At 39.8% G+C, this 23,140-nt stretch overlaps 1 protein-coding gene across 1 annotated transcript; it reads left to right on the top strand.

The window, feature by feature from the left end:
• Positions 1–183: 183 nt before the first annotated feature.
• Positions 184–23,140, top strand: LOC129355319 (3-hydroxy-3-methylglutaryl-coenzyme A reductase-like). The gene is given in 20 exon segments (XM_055024825.1): positions 184–361; positions 6,892–7,003; positions 7,105–7,192; positions 7,266–7,350; positions 7,430–7,466; positions 7,469–7,534; positions 9,478–9,584; positions 9,677–9,793; positions 9,875–10,035; positions 13,287–13,504; positions 13,578–13,744; positions 14,215–14,409; positions 14,483–14,641; positions 15,102–15,259; positions 15,379–15,484; positions 15,602–15,772; positions 19,303–19,443; positions 19,529–19,687; positions 20,475–20,629; positions 22,750–23,140. Coding segments are annotated over 20 exon segments (2,640 nt in total). The 5' UTR covers positions 184–196; the 3' UTR covers positions 22,823–23,140.

Below are 23,140 nucleotides of genomic sequence, written 5' to 3' on the forward strand. Positions count from 1 at the left end.
CCGATTTCTATGCTGAAAAGGACACATCAACAGGGATATTTAGGGATATTATTTATTTATTTTATATGGAGAAGTTGGATGAGGACAAAATAGAAATTCTAATAATTAATTATGTGCACTTTATCTTTTTATCCTACAACATCTTCCAAATTTCATCTCAATATTTTCCTGTTTTATTTCTTAGCTTTATTGCACCATGCTAAGTCCTCTGTTTCGCGCCCACGGCCTCTTGGTGGCCTCACACCCATGGGAGGTGATTGTTGGGACAATCACCCTCACCATCTGCATGTTGTCCATGAACATGTTCACCGGCAATGATCAGATCTGCGGCTGGAATCTGGACTGCCCCAAAACAGAAGAGGTAACACAACCAACAATCCTTTCAAAGGTGCTCACAAGGGCTGGATTATATGTCTCAAAAAAGTTGTCGCCTCAGTTTTTCTTTTGTTGGTTGTCACTTTTCAAGTATCTAAAATCATACATTGCATGTCAACAAAAAAATATCAAACTGTTGGAGCAAGTTGTCCTGCAGCAGATGGTCACACATATCACAGGTGAAAGTGTCCAAAATGCTAAGGGTCAGGTAGAGAGTTAGAGATATACAGTATATGGCAGATGACTGAGAGAAGAAAATCGGATTTATTGACTTTGCCATATAACAGTAGTAATGTTATGCAGTCCTTGTTCTCGTTATATTAAAAACTGTAAAAGCTAGGAAGAATAAGAATACTTTACAGTATCTATCAATAGTATTCTCCTCTTTTTGTTGCTTTTACAAGTCAATCATGATCATTAATTTTTTTTTTTTTGGCAAGGAAAGATAATTTCAATGAAGTCTTAGATCAAAGTGAAAATTGATTTCTACAAAATACTGATAATTAAAAAAAAACATTAACATAAAATAGGTGATTCCAAAACCCCCTTCAAGTTAGTATTGAAGGGGGTATTCAGTGACAATACAGTATTGTACTATATTGTCAATGTACATTGACATTGACAGTTCATCATGTCAATGTACCTTTGGCTTCAATCGCAGCAGGGAGTCTGACTGGATTGGTCTCAACTAGACTACATATCTGGACTCTGCAATTTTCCTCCATTATTTTTTTAGTAAAAAACTGTTCCATGTTGCATAGGAATTGGCTCCTTTTGAAATCTAATCACAATACTCTATCAGACTAAGTTCTGGACTTTGACTGGGACACTTCAGAACTTCTGGTTTGCTGTCTTCAAATCATTTCTGTGAAGCTTCAGCTGGATGTTCCAGGTTGTTGTCTTGAAAACAAAAATGCTTCAAAGCCATAGTTGTCTTTAAGATGGAAACAAGTTACCCTCCAGAATTTGCCTGTTTATGTTTATTTGGACATATCCATAGTACTTATTATCTAAATATGATTGTAATGAAATCAATCTGAAAGGTTTTTTTTTTCCTTTTCTCCAACACTATTAGGAAATAGAGTCGGATGAACTGGTGAAAGAACTGTTTGACTGTTATTTAAGTCAAATATCAGTTTATTTCTCCCAACCAAAATAATTTAAATTCTCTTTTTCCTTTTCCCAACAATGTTTTAAAATTTCTTGACATGGATGATTTCCATTGTAGCCCTTCAAATGACACCAGTAATTCGTCTTTCACTGTACTTTTCTAAGATGAAGTGGCATCTCTCCCTTTTCTACTAGTAAAGCTGACCTTGGAGTTCTGATGGCCCCTGTGCATAACCTCAAGGCTTGATACTAAATATTATCAAATTTTTTTAGTAGTGTTTCTGATGCTGACTCAAAAGCTATACTGCCATAATCAAATACTGACCTTATTAAACAAGTATATATTGCTTTCAATGCTTTTTCTCTCATTCTCTCAGAGACACAGGTAACACTAAATACACAGGAGGTAATTAGGAAAAGAGACACACCTGGGAGTAATCAAAGGGGAGACAGGACAACACGAAAACTCAGAAGACACAGAAAAACTCACACCATGACGGTACAACTCCTCATTGGGGGGGCGGGTGACACAGGACAGAAGGAAGGAGTAGTTTTCTACAAATGTGAACTCCATATTTATCAGGCAAAACTATATAGTGCAATACCATATCACTGGTCAATCTATCCGCCAATTCCTATATTTTCTCTTGTGTTGTATTTATATTCTTTGTTTTGTATTTACATTCTCATTACATTCACTGTGTACCTTTGTATTTTATTTTATTTTATTGTATCCTTTTGCGTATGCTTACTGTGTGCCACTTTTTTGCCTGCAAGCTGCTGGTAACTTTAATTTCCTGAGGGAGTCTTCCCAAGGGATCAATAAAGTCTTAAGTCTAAGTCTTAAGGGAGGCTCCAAGATGCCCCAAAAATACAACAAGGGTGGGTGGGCGGAGGGGCGCTGGATGGGGGGCAAGAGTCCAAAACAAACAGAAAACAACCAACTGCAGACACAACTGCAGACACGCAGTGGGCGTCTGCAGCGCAGAAAATGGAACCCACGGGGAAAGTCCGCTGGGCGTCTGCAGCGCTGAAGGTGAGACTCATGGGTAAAACGTCCAGCGGGCAGGAGGCGGAACCCCCAGAGAAGGTTCGGCGGACCTCTGCGGCGCTGAAGGCGGGAACCATGGGGGAGGCCCGGTGGATGTCGCCGGTGTTGGGCCAGACGCCAGGAGGCAGCGAGGAGTCTCTGGGGCCACCAGGACACCGGGACTTGGGAGGAGCTCTTGGAGGTGATGAGAGAACACTGGAAGAGGCAGTAGAAGATTTGCAGGGGTCACTAGGAGGCTCAAAGGGGGCACTAAGGAACTGCTCTAAAGAGACACTGGGAAGACACCCTCTAACTGGGGTGGAAGACCTGCTTACTGGGTCAGTAAACCTACTAACTGGGAAGGACATGGACGTTGGCCGTGGATGGCTTGCAGTGGACGTTGCAGTGGGCTCTGGCCGCGGAGGGGTTGTAGCGGCGGCGAGAGGTGTGGCTGGTCCTGGAGATAACGGAGCTTGGGCCGGAGGTGGGGCCGGCTCCGAAGATGCAGGTGCTGGGGCCTTACGCACCTAGCAGTGGCAAGGTGCGTAAAAATCGCTGCAGCGGTGACAGAAGGTTTGGTGGGCGCACGAGCTGGAACTGTGGCCAGCACCGGCCCCGGAGATGCAGGATGAGGAGGGTGCTGGTCCCAGAGATGCTGGAGGAGAGCTGGTGGAAGTCCGGCTTAGGACACAGATTGTCACCAGCCATGACGGCAAAGGCTGTCTGGCGTACCCACTGTGCTTCCCGCTGCAGCTCCAGAAAACAGAGGTGATCGGACCAGTCTCCAGCACAAAGAGATGCCTGTACACGAAATATGGCTCAGCCATCATTTCTATGAAGTCCTTGATTGTTCTCTTTAATTTGTACCAACGAGGTGTGTTCATGTTGAATGTATATTTCTTTTAGCGTTCCTCACCATACAGTTTGGTCGACTCCTTCTGTCATGAGGTGTGGATGTAGTGGTGAGAAAAACGCAGTAGACCCAGGTAGAAGTGAGAGATGAAAGTTTAATGATGATAATCACAAATAATCCAAACTGCCAGGCAGCAGGCCTGAGCGGAAGACGGGGTTCAACGTTGGTAGCAACTGGGGAGACGAATGGACACATTGCAACATCAAAAAACAGAATAGACAAGACAAGGACCTGATGAGGAACAAGAACACATGTAGGGTTAAATGCACTGACGGTAATCATGGAAACAAGACACACATGGGAATAATCAAGGGAAGACACGACAACACAGAGATGCAGAGACAACAGAAAACTCAAAATTAACACAGAGAACCCAAATCAAAATTAACACAGAGAACCCAAATCCTCACACAGCCACCACACTCTCCTTATTAACTTGCCCTTTTCTTATTTCATGTTCTAAACATGGAATAGGATCCATAGTGGTTCTACCGTTTCTAAATTCACTTTGACATTTTGATAAATATCCCTTCTTCTCAACAAAGCAGCTCAATCTTTCATTTATCATTCTCTCCATTATTTTGCATAAGTGTGAAGTTAAAGCTGGATTTGACCGCTCTTTAACTGGCTTTAAGATTGGAACTATGATTGATTCTTTCCATGCCAAAAGTTAAAAACCCCACTTTCCATATCTTATTATAAAATTCCAATATAACCTTCTCAGCTAAATTACTAAGCTTATTAACCATATTAAAAGATTAATTTTTAGATTTTCTTAAAGCACTATTTAATACAAATAAAGAAAAATGACTCTTTAATAAGTCATTACATCTTACATTTTCTTCTAATAAATTAACATTTTCATTAATTGTACAAACTCTTCCCTGTTTTTCTTCTGTACTTAAATTATTACAATAATAAACTTGATCAAATTTTTAACCAACATATTTGCCTTCTCTTCTTCAGTCATAGCAATAACATTTTCATCTTTTAGAACTGGATATCCATATTCACTTCTAATTCCATTCATTCACTTTATCATTCCCCAAACTTTTGAAATTTTTGTTTCCCTATCTAATCACAAAAGTTTCCCCAATAAACCTTTTTTTGCATTTTTCACAGTTCTTTTAAGAAGAGCTTGTAACCTTTTATATTCAATAAATTTCTGAAAATTCTGATTTCGTTTAAAACTAAAAGTTTTATTTCGAGATTTAATTGCAACATCACATTTCTTTGTTCACCATGGTACGATTTTCTTCTTATGTTTTCCTGTTTTCTTTTGGATCACGTGTAGCACCTAAAATGGTTTCACCAATAGAAAAATTTACATTTTCAACATCCAAATCTATATTAACTTTTTGCATTTCTTCATCACTTATTATTTTATATTTTTCCCAATCAACATTTCCAAATATACATCTTTCTATGTTTTCATGACCAATTTTTCCCATTTCTAGACCAATTTCAATAAGAATAGGATGATGATCACTTCCTCTAGTTGATTCCCTTAATATTTTCAATTACTAATTCTAGCAAAATTCTCTAAAACTAAAGTTAAATCTAATGCTGATTCATTTCCATTTCTAATATTAATCCTTGTTCCTTCTCCATTATCAATTGTTATCACAACAATAACAATTGTTGTGATAACAATGAATAAAATTAATTTATCCATTGTGATTTCCATTCCTGACCTTGTTCTTTGACTGGGACCTGGACTTGGATTAGAAGACACTTGTTGATTTTTCTGAACTGTTCTTTTTTCTTGAACACTTTTGCTGCCTCTGCATAAGTAATGTTTTTAACTATTTTCGGCTGTTGTATTTCTGCTGCCTTTATCCTTGCTTCACAACCTCCATATGCTACATTATGCTTTCCACCACAGTTACAACATTTCAACTGCACCTCCAGTCCACATTCATCGTATCGATTCATCATATCATTTAGCACATCTTTGCTTCCTTTCACACACTGATGCAATGAAACCAAACCTTTGGCATTTGTAACAGCGCAAAGGAGGAGGGATATAAGTGTAACATAAAAACTCATGAAACCAATTTTCACCTTGAAGAACATCACCTTGAAACTCCAGAAGTACCAAAAGACACTCTATTTTTCCCCATCCACAAATTTTAACAACCTTTTCAATCTCCGCACTTCCCCACCATGTATATTTCTTTTGAGTTTTTCTAAATCTTCCTCGAGTGGAATACCAGTGATTACACCACGTGATATACTGTTTTCTCCAACAATTTTTCTTTCACTCACAACCGTTTTGCAATTATCAATCTGCATACTTTTATTTTTTTGTTCTTCAGATTTACATTTGATCAACATGTTTCCATCTCACAAGATTTTTACAAATTCCACCTCCCCTAGTTTCTTTTTATTTTTCTAGAAACTGCTATCAGACTTAGATTTATGTTCACATCTCCCCTCCTGAATTTAAGTATTACCTTAAATTACTCATTTATCACTTTCCTGCAAACCACTCTGTTTTCTTCATCTGAACTAAACTCTTCTAAGCTTCTCTTACTATTTTGGCTACCACTCTATCATCTTTTGAAATTTTTTTCTTACCTCTTCCTCTTCATTTACCTACCGGTATCCATTCATCAAATCCATCATCATCATCATCATCACCACCCCATCTTCCTTGGTTGTCATCCCAGTCCAGTCACACTCAGGTTTATGCCAATCACCAAAAACAACACAACACAAACCTGTCTCCTGCTCCTTCAGACTCTGTCATCAGTCCTCGTCCACCTCCACTCGACCTCGACATCTTCATTCAGCCCTTTTGTCTTTGATTTCCAATTTTGACTTGCAATGATTCATTTCCTGCTAATGATCCCTGGTGGTTGAAGAAAAATCCACAGAAAAGTTTCACTGGGCTTTAAGCCGCATGGTTCAAAGCATGGGTGCAAAAGTAGCGGCTTATAGTCTGAAAAATACGGTATTTATTACTTTAGACCAACATTTGAAACAGAAACCCATTTAGTTTATTATTTTAGAAATTGTGGAGTATTCATTACATTAGATCAACATTTAGCTTCCTACTTTTTTATCAGTGCAAGACCTAGAGAAACTCCTCTTAGTTCACAAATTTAAAAGAAACTTTGAAAGTGCAATCTACTTAACAACCCAGAGCAAGAATCAAACATGGAAAACCAACATTTAGTTTATCAGAGCAAGAATCCAGAGAAACTCCTACCAGCTTATAAATTATTTACTTCTTATTCTTATTAAACATGGGGAACCAATATGTGGTTTTATACTTTTTATCTTTTAATCTTTCTTTTGGTTTGTATTTTCTTCCAATTCATGTAAAGGACTTTGAACTGCCTTGTTGCTGAAAATGTGTCATACAAGTAAACTTACCTTATCGTAAAAGTTTTGAAGAGTTTTGAACAAGTTTTGATTGTATATTTTTTAATATCTCCTGTGACCTTGTTGCTTACAGGAAATTCTAAGCAGTGACATCATCATCCTGACCATCACTCGTTGTATAGCCATTGTCTACATATATTTTCAGTTCCAGAGCTTAAGACAACTGGGATCCAAATACATTCTAGGTGAGATATTGTTTCCACACCAGCATATTTGCAGGATACTGGAAGCATGTAAAATGTAACTGTTTTCAACTGTATTTCTTTGTTTATGCATTTTCTTCCAGGAATTGCTGGTCTTTTTACCATTTTCTCCAGCTTTGTGTTCAGCACAGTTGTTATTCACTTTTTTGATAAGGAGCTCACTGGCCTCAAGTAAGATTGCCCGAAATATATCATGTTATCAGCTTGTTGTGCATTAAGCTCTAACATGTTCCTTGTTCTACAGCGAGGCACTGCCCTTCTTCTTACTTCTCATTGACCTTTCCAAGGCCTGCACCCTTGCCAAGTTTGCCTTAAGCTCCAGTTCTCAGGTGAGAAAAGACATTTTTTGCAACTTGTTGAAGCATTCTTTATAAAATTGCTATGCTTTTTCTCTCTATACTTTCTCAGGATGAAGTAAGGGAAAACATTGGAACTGGCATGGCTGTACTGGACCTACCTTCACTCTAGATGCTCTGGTTGAGTGCTTACTCATTGGAGTAGGAACCATGTCAGGTACTACTTCCTTCTGTTCTGATGTTGCAAAAAATGTAAAGTGAGCCAATAAAACCGGTATAATTGAAAAGAGCAGAAAAATTGCTTTTAAAGAGAGAAGTGCCTGCCCAGGTAGCAAAGTATGAATGAATCAATGTTGAAATATGGTTCAGCAGAAATATTGAATCCACGTTGAGGCTTGACATTGAAAATATACAGAATATTTATTTGTGAATTTGTTGACATTTATAATCACATACTTACTTATCAAGCTGCAGCATAGACACAAAACAATGCAGTTATTTTTCAGTAAAAGTAATATCACCAAACTTACTGCAAGAGGGCTCAGAGTAGAATTCAATACAGAAGCAGACTGCAAACAAGCCAGCAGCAAAGGCGCTGTGTAGGTGGGACATACCACTGATTAATAAGGGAGAAGTGGACCGGTCCACTACTTGTAGTGACTTGCAGATATTTTTATGTTTACACATTGCACACCAACAGGCTGCAATAATTTTACAGACAAGTAAGAAAATGTAAAGAAAGGAATCTCAACCCACTGTTCTCAACAAACATTGCTTAATTTAAAGCGTGGTAAACCCCTGCCTAGTAATAAAATTCTCCCACCCAGAAGTTAAAGAGGGGAAGAGGAAGAGAGGGAACAGGTGGGGTGCAACAAACAGCATATGTTGATTTAACAGTGTGACCTGAGAACCAACCCTTGTCCTCAGGGGACTGTGACCTGAGGACAACACATTCTATTCAGATGATAGCAATTCAGCAAAACCCCGTTAATCATCAATTGAAATCACGTGTGCTGAATTAGTGGAATGTTTTCAGCACCAGGGGGTTTTCCAACCCTGCCGTCTTGAGGACCAGGATGAAAAACACTGGAGTTGGCATTTCAGTCATGGAAATTCAACCATGAATCAACACTGATTCTATGTCATCTTTTCAACATCAATTAAACTGGCTAGAATTGGATGATTGTTTAATGGTTGATCCACTGTCAATCTTAACCATAATTTCAACCATTTTGATCTTAATCAGTGTTGAATTAACATCTCTTGCTATTTAGATAATCATTATCATCATTATCAGAAACATAGATTACAACCAAGGATTTAATTTTGAGTTTTGATCAGTTTGTTATTTGCTGTCCACTTTTAAAATGTAAACTCTACACAGGCTATTTTTGTGGACGTTTGTGAACAATTCAGATGTTCACCACTGAGGTATGAATAATTTCAGGAGCTAAATGATGTCAGATTAGGACATCAGAGTCGAACAAATCATCCAGTTTAGGTATTTCAGCGTCAAAGGTGAGATTAGGGTTTTGTACCCCCTCCACACCTAACACATCATACAACTCAGCTATTTGTCATTATGGATTACTAAAATAAAGATTGAACTGTATATACATAGTTGTACATTAGCAAGAGCTGATAGTTGGATTAGGAAACTTTATTTCAACTTGGCCACACTTCAACTGTCATAAATAAAAAATCCAACATTCTTTCAATGATAGAATAGATTGCAAGTCTCTACACTGGGGCTTCTGTTTTACACTACGTATTTATTTGCTGCTGCATCTTATCCAGGACTCTCTTGAAAAAGAGGCTTTTAATCTCAATGCAATTTTATCCTGCTTAAAGGTTAAATTAAAAAACCTTAATAAGAGAAGTAAATGAAACAGGAAGTGAAAAAATCCTGCTTCATTTGAAAAAAAATTCACCTTTTTTAATTATATCTTGTTAATTTTATTAGAATACTCCAGATACTACCTTGGTCTTGTAATATTTCCTAAAGTTTTAACTCAGCTGCACATACAATATATGTTGTCATTGACAAAAAAGAAGTAATGAAAGTGTATGCTTAAAATACTTTGTGGATGTATGTTTTTGCACCATGGTTCCTTTGTATGTGAATTATGACTGCTGAAATATTTTTCTTGTGTCTTTAAGGTGTGAAACAGTTGGAAATCATGTGTGGCTTTGGATGCATGTCTGTTTTAGCCAACTATTTTGTGTTTATGACTTTCTTCCCTGCCTGTGTCTCTCTGGTCCTTGAGGTAAAACCCCCTTTTTGAGCTCCCATAGATAGGTGTACTAATAAAACTTTTTTTCATCATGTAGATTTTTTTAATATATATATTTGCTCCAGTTGTCACGTGAGAGTCAGGAAGGTCACCCGATCTGGCAGCTAAGTGACTTCTCCAGAGTGATGGAGGAGGAGGACAACAAACCCAATCCTGTAACTCAGAGAGTCAAAATGATCATGGTAATGGCATGCAAAGAAAATCCTCCCTATGTATTTATTTTGTAAGGGTGTGTGCATCATTACTGGTTCCTCTATGTGCAGTCTCTTGGACTTGTGATGGTTCATGCCCACAGCCGATGGATTTCCAAACCATTGTCCTCAAATACAACAGGGAGTAATGCACAACTTGGCATGGAACTCGATCAGTTATCTCCCAGAAAAATTGAGCCAGAAATGCCACTGTGGCACTTCTACCTCAGCAGGTAGGACTCATCTAAGCACTTTTCTTTAAATAATTGTTTTTGTGTTTTTCAGTGTGTGCAGAAAGCATGACATGCATTTGCTTTAACTCTCACCCATTACCAGGATGTCTTTACCAAATGCCCAGGCCAGACTTTTTGGAATAAAAGTTAACACTCAGAACTGACCCGTATATGATTTTTTGGAGTTAGAGTTGAGCCACTTCCATACATAGTCCTGAATCTGACTTGTTTCCAGTCTCTTTTTTTTCCCCTCCAGGGGGCTTTTTGCAGGCTCTACTGTCCCTTGTATGACAGTAGGCTGACAGGAAAGGGGTAAGGAGAGGGGGGAAGACATGGCAAATATCATCAAGTCCGGAATCCGCAATGGCCGCGTCGAGGACTAATGGCCTCCAAATGTGGATTGCACTAACCAGTGGCGGAGCTAGACTTTTTTTCAAGGGGTGGCCAAAGGGTGAGCAAGGCTTTATCAGAGGGTCCATATACAAATGATGAACGAAAGGAAACAAATATTTTCTCACACACTCAAATTAAAATGGTTTATTTAACTAAGATTTGCCATGACCAAACAAGACGTTAAACGGCACTATGGACAGTGAACATGTAAATGTAAACTCAGAGCCCAGAATATGACCAAAAACAAATTCTCAACAATAAATAAATAAACTGGTGCTTCTGGTGTGCAATAGGTTGTGCTGGGTGGGGGCAGTCAGTGCCATTTCCTTCTGCTTCACTGTCTTCCTCCCCAGAGTCTGACTGAATCTCTATCACCCTCATCTCTCTCTGGAACTTAATTGGAAATGCATAAACAGACACAATAAAAAATGCAAAAAGCATCATGCTAACCTTTAGAATCAGGCTTATTGGATTTTACAACTTAATAACTCTCTGTCAGCCTCTAACCGCTGGTGATCCACTTGGGCCTGGAGTCTCCTGGCTGGATTCTCCAGGTTGGTCCCTGCTGCAGGGTTCTGTCTGGTCCTGGTCACTGCTGCAGGGTTCTGTCTGGTCCTGGTCACTGCTGCAGGGTTCTGTCTGGTCCTGGTCACTGCTGCAGGGTTCTGTCTGGTCCTGGTCTGGCCCTGGTTTTTGCCTCTTTAAGAAGAACTGGGTGATCTTCCCTTTTCTCTTCATTTGGGCTCTACACAAAATAAGAGCCTGGTATTTAGACTCTATGACTGTTTGGCAGAGACACTATTTTAACTATTATTTAAACTATAGTTTTTAGTTTTCTGTAGCTAGCTAAAATACTAAATTAAAAATGCATTAATTAAAATTAATTAATATAACTAGTTAGGTTATAATTTCAGTCATTATAAAACTTAATGGTTTTTCTCATATTCTTACCACACATTTCAAGCAAGAGCTGGGAGATATAAAACATTAGAGGGCAGCATGTCACTAAAACATATGTTAAAAGAATCTGTCTAAAACACGATCTACCAGCACTAGCATGGCTAATATAATAAACCAGGCACTATGCAGCGGTGCACAACCATTTTGTTTCTTTTAGAAATGTATGACAAGAGCCGCCTCTCATTAGGAAGGTAACAGCGGTTACTGCTGAGCGGTAAAATGTTGGAAATACCTGCAGAACTCCTGACGGTGTAACTCTAAAGCCGTTGATGTGTTTTGGATCAAGCAGGAACCAACATGTCAGTTTAACCAATGAACACCATCGGTCATCGAGCTGCCTTCAGGGACAGTCAGAAATTACAGTTTTCCTGGCAAATCTTTGCCGATCTCATAAGTTATTATATTTTAAAATGACCATTTCCAGTGGGGTGGCAGTAGGGGTGGCCAGGGGTCTGTTGGGGGTGGCAAGTGCCACCCCGGCCCCCCCTCTGGCTGCGCCACTGGCACTAACCCCTACGCCACCACAGCGCAGACCTGTTTCCAGTCTTTTTGAATGTAATTCCATTTAGAAGAACCAAAACAGCTTTGCTGTGACTTTGACACCACTTTCCATTGGTGTTTCTCATAACTGTGCACTGGTGGGAGGTGTAAGTGTTCAGCAAGATGGACAATACAATTCAAAACTAACATGTTTCTCCACAGAGATGAGTCTCTGTAGATTTACTGCAGCACAATGTCTGGCTGCACCCTGGCTCCACTTCTTCTGCTTCTGGGTTGAAGATGTATTATTTCAAGTTTATCTGTGTAGCTAGCACATTTCAGCAAAGTGCTTTACATCATAAAAGCACAAAAATACAAAGTCATAGAACAGACAGTCAGGAATTGAAACATTATGTTTTGTCAAATGCCATTGTTACACATCAGATTGTTTAACAATTAATTGATTATGTTTCAAAAGCAACTCTAAACAGGTGGGTTTTTAGCCTTCATTTAAAGAAACTCAGTTTTTCGGCTGTTTTAGTTTCCTGGACGTTTGTCTGGTGCGCAGAAGCTGATTACTACTTCTGCTTGTTTGGTTTTGGGGATGCAGAACAGAGCCAGAACCACCTCAGCAACAGCCGATCTTCAGTGTATTGTTGTGCTAAGCTGTTCAGTGCTTTATGAACTAACAGTATTTTAGAGTTTTAGAGTTTATTCTCTAAGCTACTGGGAGTCAGTGTAAGGATTTTCAAACTGGGGTGATATGCTTTATCTTCCTGGTTTTAGTCAGAACGGCAGCCGCAGAGTTCTGGATCAGCTGAAGCTGATGATTGATTTTCTTTTAGGCAGACCTGTGAAGACGCTGCTGCAGTAATCAATGCGAATAAAGATAAATACATGGATGAGTTTCTCTAATGCTGAGACTTTAGTCCTCTAATCCTGGAAATGTTCTTCAGGTGATAGAAATGATTGTACCACTGTATGTCTGTTTGTAGCCATTTTTACGTGTTTGATGTGCTTATGTAAATGCTGAGCTAGAAGGGTGTGGCCATTAGCAGTTCACTGGCATAATTATGTTGTAGCCCATCACAGTCTTTCAAGAGCTCAAACTGATTGGGTGAAATCTCAATATTGGAGAATGACTTTGTGTATTAAATGTAATGAACATGTTTTGTATAACCCACAGACTTATCCTAGCTTATCCTAGTCATAATAATGAACCTTTAAATATATTGAATGTTTTGAGTTATTGTTGCAGAAAATCTCCAATTCACCAAATAATTCAGTTTGTTAAATAAATATTATTTTGACCATCACTCAGAATTACGTTATGACCAAAGCGAAGAAAAATTAACAGCAAGAAGAATACCAGCCTGCAGTCAGTCATGAACCTGACTGCCTGTTTGTCTTGTTTACAGAATGATAACCATGGACATAGAGCAAGTGATCTGTCTGGCCTTAGCTCTGCTGTTGGCTGTCAAGTACATCTTCTTTGAGCAAGTGGAGATGGAGTCTACACTGTCTCTTAGGAACCCCATCACCAGCCCAAACCAGCAATACAACAAGACCTGCTGCATGAGGGAGCTTTCTGCACCCAGATTTTCACCACCTGCAGCCCCTTGCAGGGAAGAAAGAGGTGTGTCTGCCCTCACTGACGATCATGGAACAGCTTTGTATAGCACTGTGTCTTATTCCAACTTGTCTCCTAGATGAAGTTATTCGGCCATTTCCTGCCACCACCACTGACTGTCAGTCAAAGAGCTTGTTTGTCATTGGGGAAGAAAATGGGGAGATGAAGTATGACAACACTGAGTCCAGTCTGCTGCAGAATCCCAGAGGACTGGATGAATGTGTGTCTATCTTTAACAACCCTGAGGTAAAACATAGAGAAGAAATCCTATAATGCCCCTTTAACAATTCACAAGTCACATTATTAAATGTTTTATAATTTAAATTTGGATATTATTTTTTAGTTCTAACCTTGTACACATACAAGGTTAGAGTGAAAACGTATGAGAACCTGGTAAAAACACATTTATTAGGATCACGTCTGCATATTTAAAAGAGGGTGCACTTGCTTTCTTATGATTCTTACCATTACATTCATATGTATAACCTCACCTACATTTTAGCATCATAGACACAATCAGATCTATCAAATCAATGAGGGTATAACCAGTAAATACAGAGTTAATTGGTCAAATATGAAATAAGTGTTATGAAATAGGCCTGAGCCTTTAAAGTGTAAATAGTTGGAATGACCTCTGGGTGGAGCAACAACTGTTCAGACTTCAATAATAACCACCAGCTCCTAAAACGTTGAAAAGTCTGATTGTGTTTCTGCAGCAAGGTCCGTATCATTTAAGTGATGCAGAGGTGATGCTGCTGGTAACCTCCAAACACATCCCAGCATACAAACTGGAGACTTTGATGGAGAAACCAGAGAGAGGAGTGTCGATACGAAGACAGATGATCTCTGCCAAGCTTTCTTGTCCTTCTGCACTCTCCTCCCTTCCATATATTAACTACGACTACTCCAAGGTGACATTGAAAGCTGTACAAGAAACTCTACATCCACACGAACCTGTGTCTTTAACAAAGATGTATTTTGTAGGTTATGGGTACCTGCTGTGAGAATGTGATTGGTTACATCCCAGTACCGGTTGGAGTTGCAGGACCGCTACATCTGGATGGAAAACAGTTCCAAATTCCCATGGCAACTACAGAAGGCTGCTTAGTTGCAAGCACTAACCGAGGCTGTCGTGCAATTGCTGTAAGTGTCTGAGTTGTTGTTACATTTAGCTCCATGAAATTTCCATTCAAGAAGGTGAAGGTTTTCATATGAAATGTTGAGTCCTCGTGCGATGACGTATTATTACGTCATTTCTATTAAATCAGTGTAAAAAGGTCTTCAAACAATATTATCGTTTATCGCAATAATTTTTTGAGACAATTAATCGCCCAGCAAAATCTATTATCGTGACAGGCCTATATTTAACCCAACCTGTGTCTGTGTTTCCCTCTTGTATCCTTGTCGTTCGTCTGTCCCCTCTGAAGTTGTGTTTATTGCCAGTTGTCTCACTTCCTATCAAAGTGAGAATTTTTGCCGTTGCTCCCCTGTGCTGCCTGAAAAAGTGTACCACTTCACCTTTGTTTTTACCTTTCTTTTTAAACATTTAGACATTTATATTTCTGAATATATCTGTTTAATCCTTTTTGTCTCCTTGCTTTAGCTGTCTGGAGGAGCCAGCAGCTGTATCCTGGCCGATGGCATGACTCGTGGTCCTGTGGTCAGACTTCCATCTGCCTGCAAGGCTGCTGAGGTGAAGGCCTGGCTAGAGAGTCCAGATGGCTTTCAGGACATCACGGAGGCTTTTGACAACAGCAGCAGGTAAACCGCTTGGTGTAGCTGTACAGACTCACTACATAAGCTGTGCTTAGGGGCCAATACTAGTAATCACTTCTTCTTGACTTCTACAAATAATTTATGATTTTGGCATTTATTGGCAGATTTGCACGGCTACAAAAATTGTTGGTTGGACTGGCTGGGAGAAATCTTTACATACGTTTCCAGTGCAGGACAGGAGATGCTATGGGAATGAATATGATCTCTAAGGTAACCATGAGAAAATAGTTTTCAACATATCAACTGTACTTATCACTTTATGTGAATGCAGTGTTTGACACGGTAAGCAACCTTTTTTTTTTTTAAAGAAAACTTGATTGTCTGCAGGGCACAGAAAAGGCTCTAAGCAGGCTGCAGCAGCACTTTCCGGAGCTGCAGGTAGTGGCAGTCAGTGGGAACTACTGTACAGACAAGAAACCTGCTGCTATCAACTGGATCGAAGGGAGGGGCAAGTCTGCTGTCTGTGAAGCTACCATCTCTGCAAAGGTGGTCCAAGAGGTAAGAAGAGTCAGGCCTACAAGTGCTGCTATCTCTTTATACCAAACAGCTATTAAGGTTCTTCTTTGCTTTCCCATTTTATTATGCTGTCTTCGCATCACGAGCATACAGTTCAGTAAATTATTTCCATAGTTTTAGTAGCATGGTGTTATACAATACTACATACACTTATATAGGGTTATTTTTTTCCTTACCCTACTTTTCCCACCACAGGGCCATGTCAGACAAAATACATATAAAATTTTGGATGGACCCTGACCTTTAGGTAAAGCTTTGTGATAAAAAGTGGGGCCTCTTCCACCTTCCAGAGGTTTTACCTATCTCCTGACGATATTGGGCAGAACTATTCGGTGGCCGGAGGCAGTTCTGCTGTCATCAACCACTCCTGTGTGTCCTGGTTTGGTGTGCCATTGGACTTGACCTCCGACAGACGTCTTCAGTTCACTTCAGAGTTGTGTATTGCAGTGGCAGACAACCTTGGGATTAAACTCCACCGTATTGCTGCCTACCATCCGCAGGCCAATGACCTTTGTGAAAGGTCCCTTTGCACAATGAAGCCTGCATTGTGGGCCTCGTTGGTGGATAATAGCTGGATAGATCACCTGCTTTGGGTTTTGTTGGGCCTGCTTTCAGCTCCAAAAGAAGACCTGCAGATTTATTCAGCTGAGTTGGTCCTGGGCCAGCTTTTGGGCACCAAGGTAATTTCTTTAGGGTTTGGCGGGTTCGGTTGATTCCCAGGGGAGAACAGTTCTAAATGGGGAATCTAGATCTTTTGCCCAGTTGGCAGGACATCACTGTCATCCACAGGTGTTTGTGCCAAAGGACCCGATTTCTGTTGAGTATGTAGTTATCTGCCATGACTCACACCGCTCATATTGGAGAATCAAAAGGTGCAAAACTCTCAAATATATGGATAAATAAATAAAACTCAGAGACAAATCCTTTACTGCCAGCCACAACGGGTTGGGAGATTTATTAACACATCTACCACGGATGCATCAATACAAAAACATCATTTCCAAAGTCTGTTCCCCAAAATCCCCAAAAATCTCAAAATCTCTCCGTTCTTTGTCAACAGGCTCTTTTTATAGCTTCCCAATGACATTAAAGTGTAAGGGGCGAGTTTTGACCAATTCCAAATAGAATTTTGCGTCAAGATTCTTGGCTGCCCATTGACTGAGTGTGTGTTGGAGTTTCTCTGGAACATTAATGACCTCTTGATCTGAACATCTGCTCCACATCAGAACTGCCAAATAAGCCAATTAATCACAATTGTTGTTCTTATCTATCTAAACAGCTTACTTCCCAACCCGTGTTTTGGTCCAACTTTTGTGATTTTTAAGCAAGAAAGTCAGGTCAGGTCTACCTTTCTGACGCCAACAATCTTTCCGCAAAAACAACTCCATAAAAAGTATTTCCGCGCTAACACTCACCACTTCAGCCTCCTTACAATGGTACATTCCATGTTTAGGAGAGGATTTTTTTTGATGGAGTTGGGGGGTTATCAGTAGAGTATTTCGGTGGACAGTTTCAAGCCAGCTCATGTGTTACCTGGGGGACCCAGTTAAGTTGGCTCAGCCATCTTGCCGTGGTCGTCCGCCAGTTTCTTTACCTTCATTTCCGGGTTCTCCCCTTATAGCTAGTTTGTCCTCCTCAGGTGGACAGTTTGGTCACAGTTGATCTGGAAAGTCTCTTTCAATTTCAACCCCTGTTCCTGTGAAGAGAAACCGTGATGGCCGACTTATTAAACTAACTAGTCATTACCGTTAGGAATTTAAATTGATTTGTTTGTTGCTGTTGTTTGTGTGTGTTTTATTTTATGTACTTGTGATGTTTCACATGTTCAGGCGGATACAAAGTACATATTTCATACCTGAATGTATACTTTTATTGTGAAGGGGAGAAGGTGAGGTGAGAAGACACCAGCAGTTGCACTACATTCTATTTTTGACTTGAATTAGAAGACATTAAGAATAAAAAAAGACTGACTATTCGAGCAGACAGATTTAAAGAGCCGCAGGAAAAACGGAGGTGGATTAGCAGTGTTTCTGAACAACAGATGGTGTTATCCAGGACATGTTACTGTGAAGTGTCATCTCTGTAGACTAGACATTGAACTCTTGCAAGTAAGTTTCCGACCATATTATTTACCAAGAGAGTTCACCAGTGTTATTTTGGCAGTTGTTTAAATGTCACCCTGAACTGTTGCCGATAATGCGTCACCAATTTCTGGTGATTTTAATCACGCCTTACTCTCTTCTATGCTGCCAATGTTTCACCATTTTGTCAGCTGCTCCACCCAGGAAAACAAGTTTTTGGATTTGCTTTACATTGATGTCAAGAATGCAAAACCTCCTCTGAGAAAATCGAACCGTAATCATGTTTTTCTCCGCTCTGAATACAAACCCCTAGTTAAGAGGCTGCCTGTTAGGAAGATAACTGTTAGGAAATGGTCACAGGAAGCAGAAGAGGCCCTCAGGGCTTGTTTAAAATAACTGATTGAACTACTCTCTGCCAGCCACATGGAGATGACATCAGTGCCATGACTGAGTGTGTGACTGACTATATCAGGGGTGTCAAACTCCAGTCCTCAAGGGCCGGTGTCCTGCAACTTTTAGGTGTGACTCTGCTGCACCACAGCTGAATAGAATAATTAGGTCACTAGCAAGGCTGTGGAGAACTGATCTACACAAGGAGGAGGTAATTAAGCCATTTCATTCCAGAGTTTTGTATCTGTGGTACATCTAAACACTGCAGGAAACCGGCCCTTGAGGACTGGAGTTTGGCACCTGTGGACTATATTAACTTCTGTGTGGATGGCACCATCCCCACCAGAACAGTGAGATGCTTCCTGGATAACAACCCCTGGATCACCAGTGACATAAAGGAACTTTTAAACAAGTACGAAAAGAGTCTCAAGGGAACATATTGAGGAGTATTCAGAAACAGTTCAAAGTCAAGATTAGAGACAACAAAGAGAAGTACAGGAAGAGGCTGGAGAATAAACCGCTGAAGAATAATGTCAGAGATGTGTGGTCAGGGTTGAAGAAGACATCCTGCCTGGTTCTGGTACCAAAGAAAACTCATCCATCAGTCATCAACGACTGTAGGCCTTGCCCTGACATCCCACAATATGTCCTGTAGCGATTCCTGTTGGCCCATCTGAGTAAGAAGACAAGGTCATATCAAGACTCCTGCAGTTTGCTTATCGCCAACATAGTTGGAGTTGATGACGCCATCATACACCTGTTTCAACAAACCCACTGTCATCTGGACAAAGCAGGCAACGCCTTTGGCAGTTCCTTCCAGGGACCCTGGATGTATCATACAGTACACTCAAATTTAGTTGACCATGTTATGATAAAACATATCTAAGATGAATTTAGATGAATTCCCCATCCAGAGGAAGCATATGATGCCAGTAGGGAGAAACATCTCTCTATTAACATATGAATGGTGATCTCCAACACACAGAGATCACCATTGGTGGTTGTCTCACAATTGATTTTCCTGTTTTTCCCATTCCTCAGGTTTTGAAGACTACAACTGAGGCCTTGATAGAAGTCAACATCAGTAAAAACCTGGTTGGCTCAGCCATGGCAGGCAGCATTGGTGGATTTAATGCACACGCTGCCAACTTGGTGGCTGCCATCTACATAGCCTGTGGGCAGGTAAGGAGGTTCTTTTTAATCATGTTTATTCCTTTATTTTATTACACTTTAGCATTAAACATGTCTCTCCATGTGTGTTTACCAGGATCCGGCCCAGTCAGTGACCAGCAGTAACTGCATTACTCTCATGGAGCCATCAGGACCAACAGGGAAGGACCTGTACATCAGCTGCACTATGCCCTCTATAGAGGTGGGCACTGTGGGAGGAGGCACTAACCTGCCCCCTCAACAAGCCTGCCTCAAGGTATGTACACATTCACATGCACACCCACAGGCCTACACTAAAACACACACACACAAACATGTGCACACACACTGAAACACACATGCAGACACGTAAACCTGTTTCACTAACTCATAGTAAAGCTGAGTTAGCAAACAACATGCCTGAATATCATTGTTTCCTCTATAGAGTTTAACCAAGTACAGCTGGTTTTGTTAGGCCTGACAGTTGCACTGAACTGGATCAGTTTATTAAAATATGGAACAGTAATTACAGATTACTGTATTTACAACTCTCCAGCTGTCAGCCCAGCCAGTCAAACACCAGCCTAATTTTAACAGGATTCCTGTAGCTCCATAAACACACTGTTCGAATGGGTTACCTTTAAAGTTTCACAAGTTCAAGTGAGGAATTATTTCTTATCCTGAGGGGGAGTTTTTTTGTTTTGTTTTTTTATATTATGTTTATTAGATATTTTGAAAATGTATACAAAAATAACAATAACAGGACAAAACTTATGCAGCACTAATACAGAAAACAAAAAACAGGATGCATGCACATAAATGCACGTGCCTGATTTTCTGGGTGCTCCTCCAACCTCCTCTTGTAATCTCTTTTAGCCTTTCTGGTTCCTCTCTTTAGATTGCTCCATGCAAGCTGCATGGAATTGAGTTTCTGTAAAGTTTAGGGTTCAGTATATACTGGTAATGGTTCAATTTAGTTGGGGTTAGGCAATACAAATGAATGGAAGTCGATAGACAGTTTCTACACAGATAAAGAAAAATAACATGTGCATGTATTTGTTCAGATGCTGGGAGTCCAGGGTGCAAGTCAGCAGTACCCAGGGGAGAATGCCTGCCAGCTGGCCAGGATTGTATGTGCTACAGTGCTGGCTGGAGAGCTCTCACTGCTGAGTGCTCTGGCTGCTGGGCACCTTGTCAAGAGTCACATGACTCATAACAGGTAAGAGCAAAACATGCTCACTAAAATATTTAAATTCCCACTTGTTCAAATCCTCCTTGAGCTGTATTTTGATTTCCCGTGTAGTCCGGTCCTTTTTCTTGTATTCCTGTCCTTTTATGCGCTAGCACAAACATTAGCAGCATACCACTGTAGCTTCCCAATCCTGAAAAATTTAATTATTAGTTCAGTTTTGGCAGTGTTGTATAGTAACGAAGTAAAACTTCACTACTTTACTTAAGTATATTTTGGAGTACTTCATACTTTCCTCGAGTAAGAAGATTTTTGATAACTTTCACTTTTACTTCACTACATTTCCGAACTTCATTGCATACTTTTACTCCAATACATTTTCAATGTGTGGTTTAGTTACTCGTTACAAAAAAGCAAGAGAGAAACGCAAATGTTTTGATCCCACCTACTGATTGACTGCAACAAAGTCGGTAGCCGACTTGCCTGGGCTTGTTCATCTCCACCAATAGGATGCACAGGTTTTGCACCTCCCTACCTACGTCAAAAGTCCAGCAAACAGTCTGATTGGTCAGTGCTCCGTTTGTGTAGGTTTGTGCCGTTAAAATGTTCGTTTGCAGCTTTGGTTTCCGAGATATTAAAATGATTTTTTTAGGCCATCCAGAGTAACCATCCCCCCATTTTGCTCCAAAGTGGGCTGGTTCGTTAGTGCTCCGTTTGTGCCGTTAAAACAAACGCAGCAAAGTTGTTTTCAATTTGGATTTTGGCTATTCCAATATCCGGTGTGAGCGGCGTCTAGCTCGAGGTTGATCAGATTCATGAACGCTAATTTCGGCCAGTCGTTCTCTAGGACTCCCTTCCTCCAGCGCTCGGAGGTTCACTCAGGGAGAGTCAACAAATTTTACATCCAAACTCTCCTGAGAAACTAATGGAAATAGATTTCTTGCCTTGTGACCAACTGACACAAAATTCATGACACAAAATATTGAGTATGAAGTAGTCATACTCAATATTTTCAGTAATTGTAATCTTAAAAAGTATATATTTTGGATGGCCTAAAAATAATTTTTAATATCTCGGAAACCAAAGCTGCACAAACGAAAATTTTAACGGCACAAACGGAGCACAAACGGAGCACTAACCAATCAGAGTATTTGCTGGTTTATTTGAGTAGGTGGGGTGTCAGCTTCATGGAGGTCTGTTTCATTTCTCCCATTAAACACCAAGTTAACAAAAAAGCTCTCCCTCTTCTGATGCCAAATAAGCTGCATTTCCCTCCCAATTCTTTTTCTTTTGCATAATGACCAGTTGTGTTCACCTATAGTTTGTGAAGTAGAGTAATCATAATGGGTTTTTTTCTTCATGTTGGCCGCATTTTCTGTACTGACTAGTTATTTTTCTCATTTTCAACACTGACCTTACTTAAAGGGAAAACTTAAGGCTTACAAAAACTTTGTATTTTCTGTCCTGGAGGGTTTACTAAGAAGCTATTTCGGTTGTAAAGCAGGTTAAGTTAACCTAAAGCAGGTTAAGTTAACCTTGTGGTTTAGGTAAACCACAACTAAATGATGCCTGCAGGTTTATCTATTAGCAGGTTTCATTTTGCCTGCACTTGGTTCTGTACATTATTTTAAGTGTATTTGACAAGTTTACCACAATATAAAAATGTCATTCAAACTGCATTTGCCTTGTTTTACTTTTTACTTGTACTTTTCATTACATTACTTGAGTACATCCATTTTTACAGTAATTTCCATATTTAAGTACAAGACATTTCAGGTACTTTAATACTTTAACTCAAGTAACGTTTCAATCAGTGACTTACTTTTACCAAAGTCATATTTTGGAGCGGTACTTATACTTTTACTTGACTCCGAGATTTCAGTACTTTATACAACACTGAGTTTTGGTTTGTTATGATATTTATGCATGGTTTAAAAAATGATTCCAGCTGTAACCAATTTTAAGGTCTACAAAGCCCCTGTATACATTGCTACAAGAGACCTGTGGGAATAGCGCTGCTTTGTTCTGCAGGGTTATTTAGAAGGGAGGTGTTGGAGTTTGGCTCTTATAGTTGCATGTTTTTGAACAGAACAACTTAAAGGTTCTCAGGACAGAATACTGAAAGTGTGATTATAATCTTTTGTTTGCAGATCTAAGGTGGACTTACATGGGACTCAGGGAACATGCAGCAGGAGAGGCTCAATGCAGACTGGCAGAAGTTAGGTCTTGTTCAAGAAACTGGATGGAAGCCATAAAGAGTAAACCAGTTTGAACAGATTAATCATTTATCAGTGAAGAAAAGACTTCAGCTGTCTTCCAAAACTCTTAATACAATATAACATTTTGATCAAGTATTGTTCAGTCCATAAAAAAATCTTAAGCAACTCAGTTTTTCTTACTGCATCTACTTGTATTTGAGGATTTTTGTCATCAAGCACTTTTGCCAAAATAATCACAAACTGAGATGTACAAAGGTAAGACTTAAGCTCAATAAATGTTTTCTTGCTGGATAGTCATACTCACCAGCAAAGTTGCTTTTTA

Source organism: Poeciliopsis prolifica, unplaced genomic scaffold, assembly GCF_027474105.1.
Source record: "Poeciliopsis prolifica strain line A6 unplaced genomic scaffold, Auburn_PproV2 SCAFFOLD130, whole genome shotgun sequence".
Classification (NCBI taxonomy): domain Eukaryota; kingdom Metazoa; phylum Chordata; class Actinopteri; order Cyprinodontiformes; family Poeciliidae; genus Poeciliopsis; species Poeciliopsis prolifica.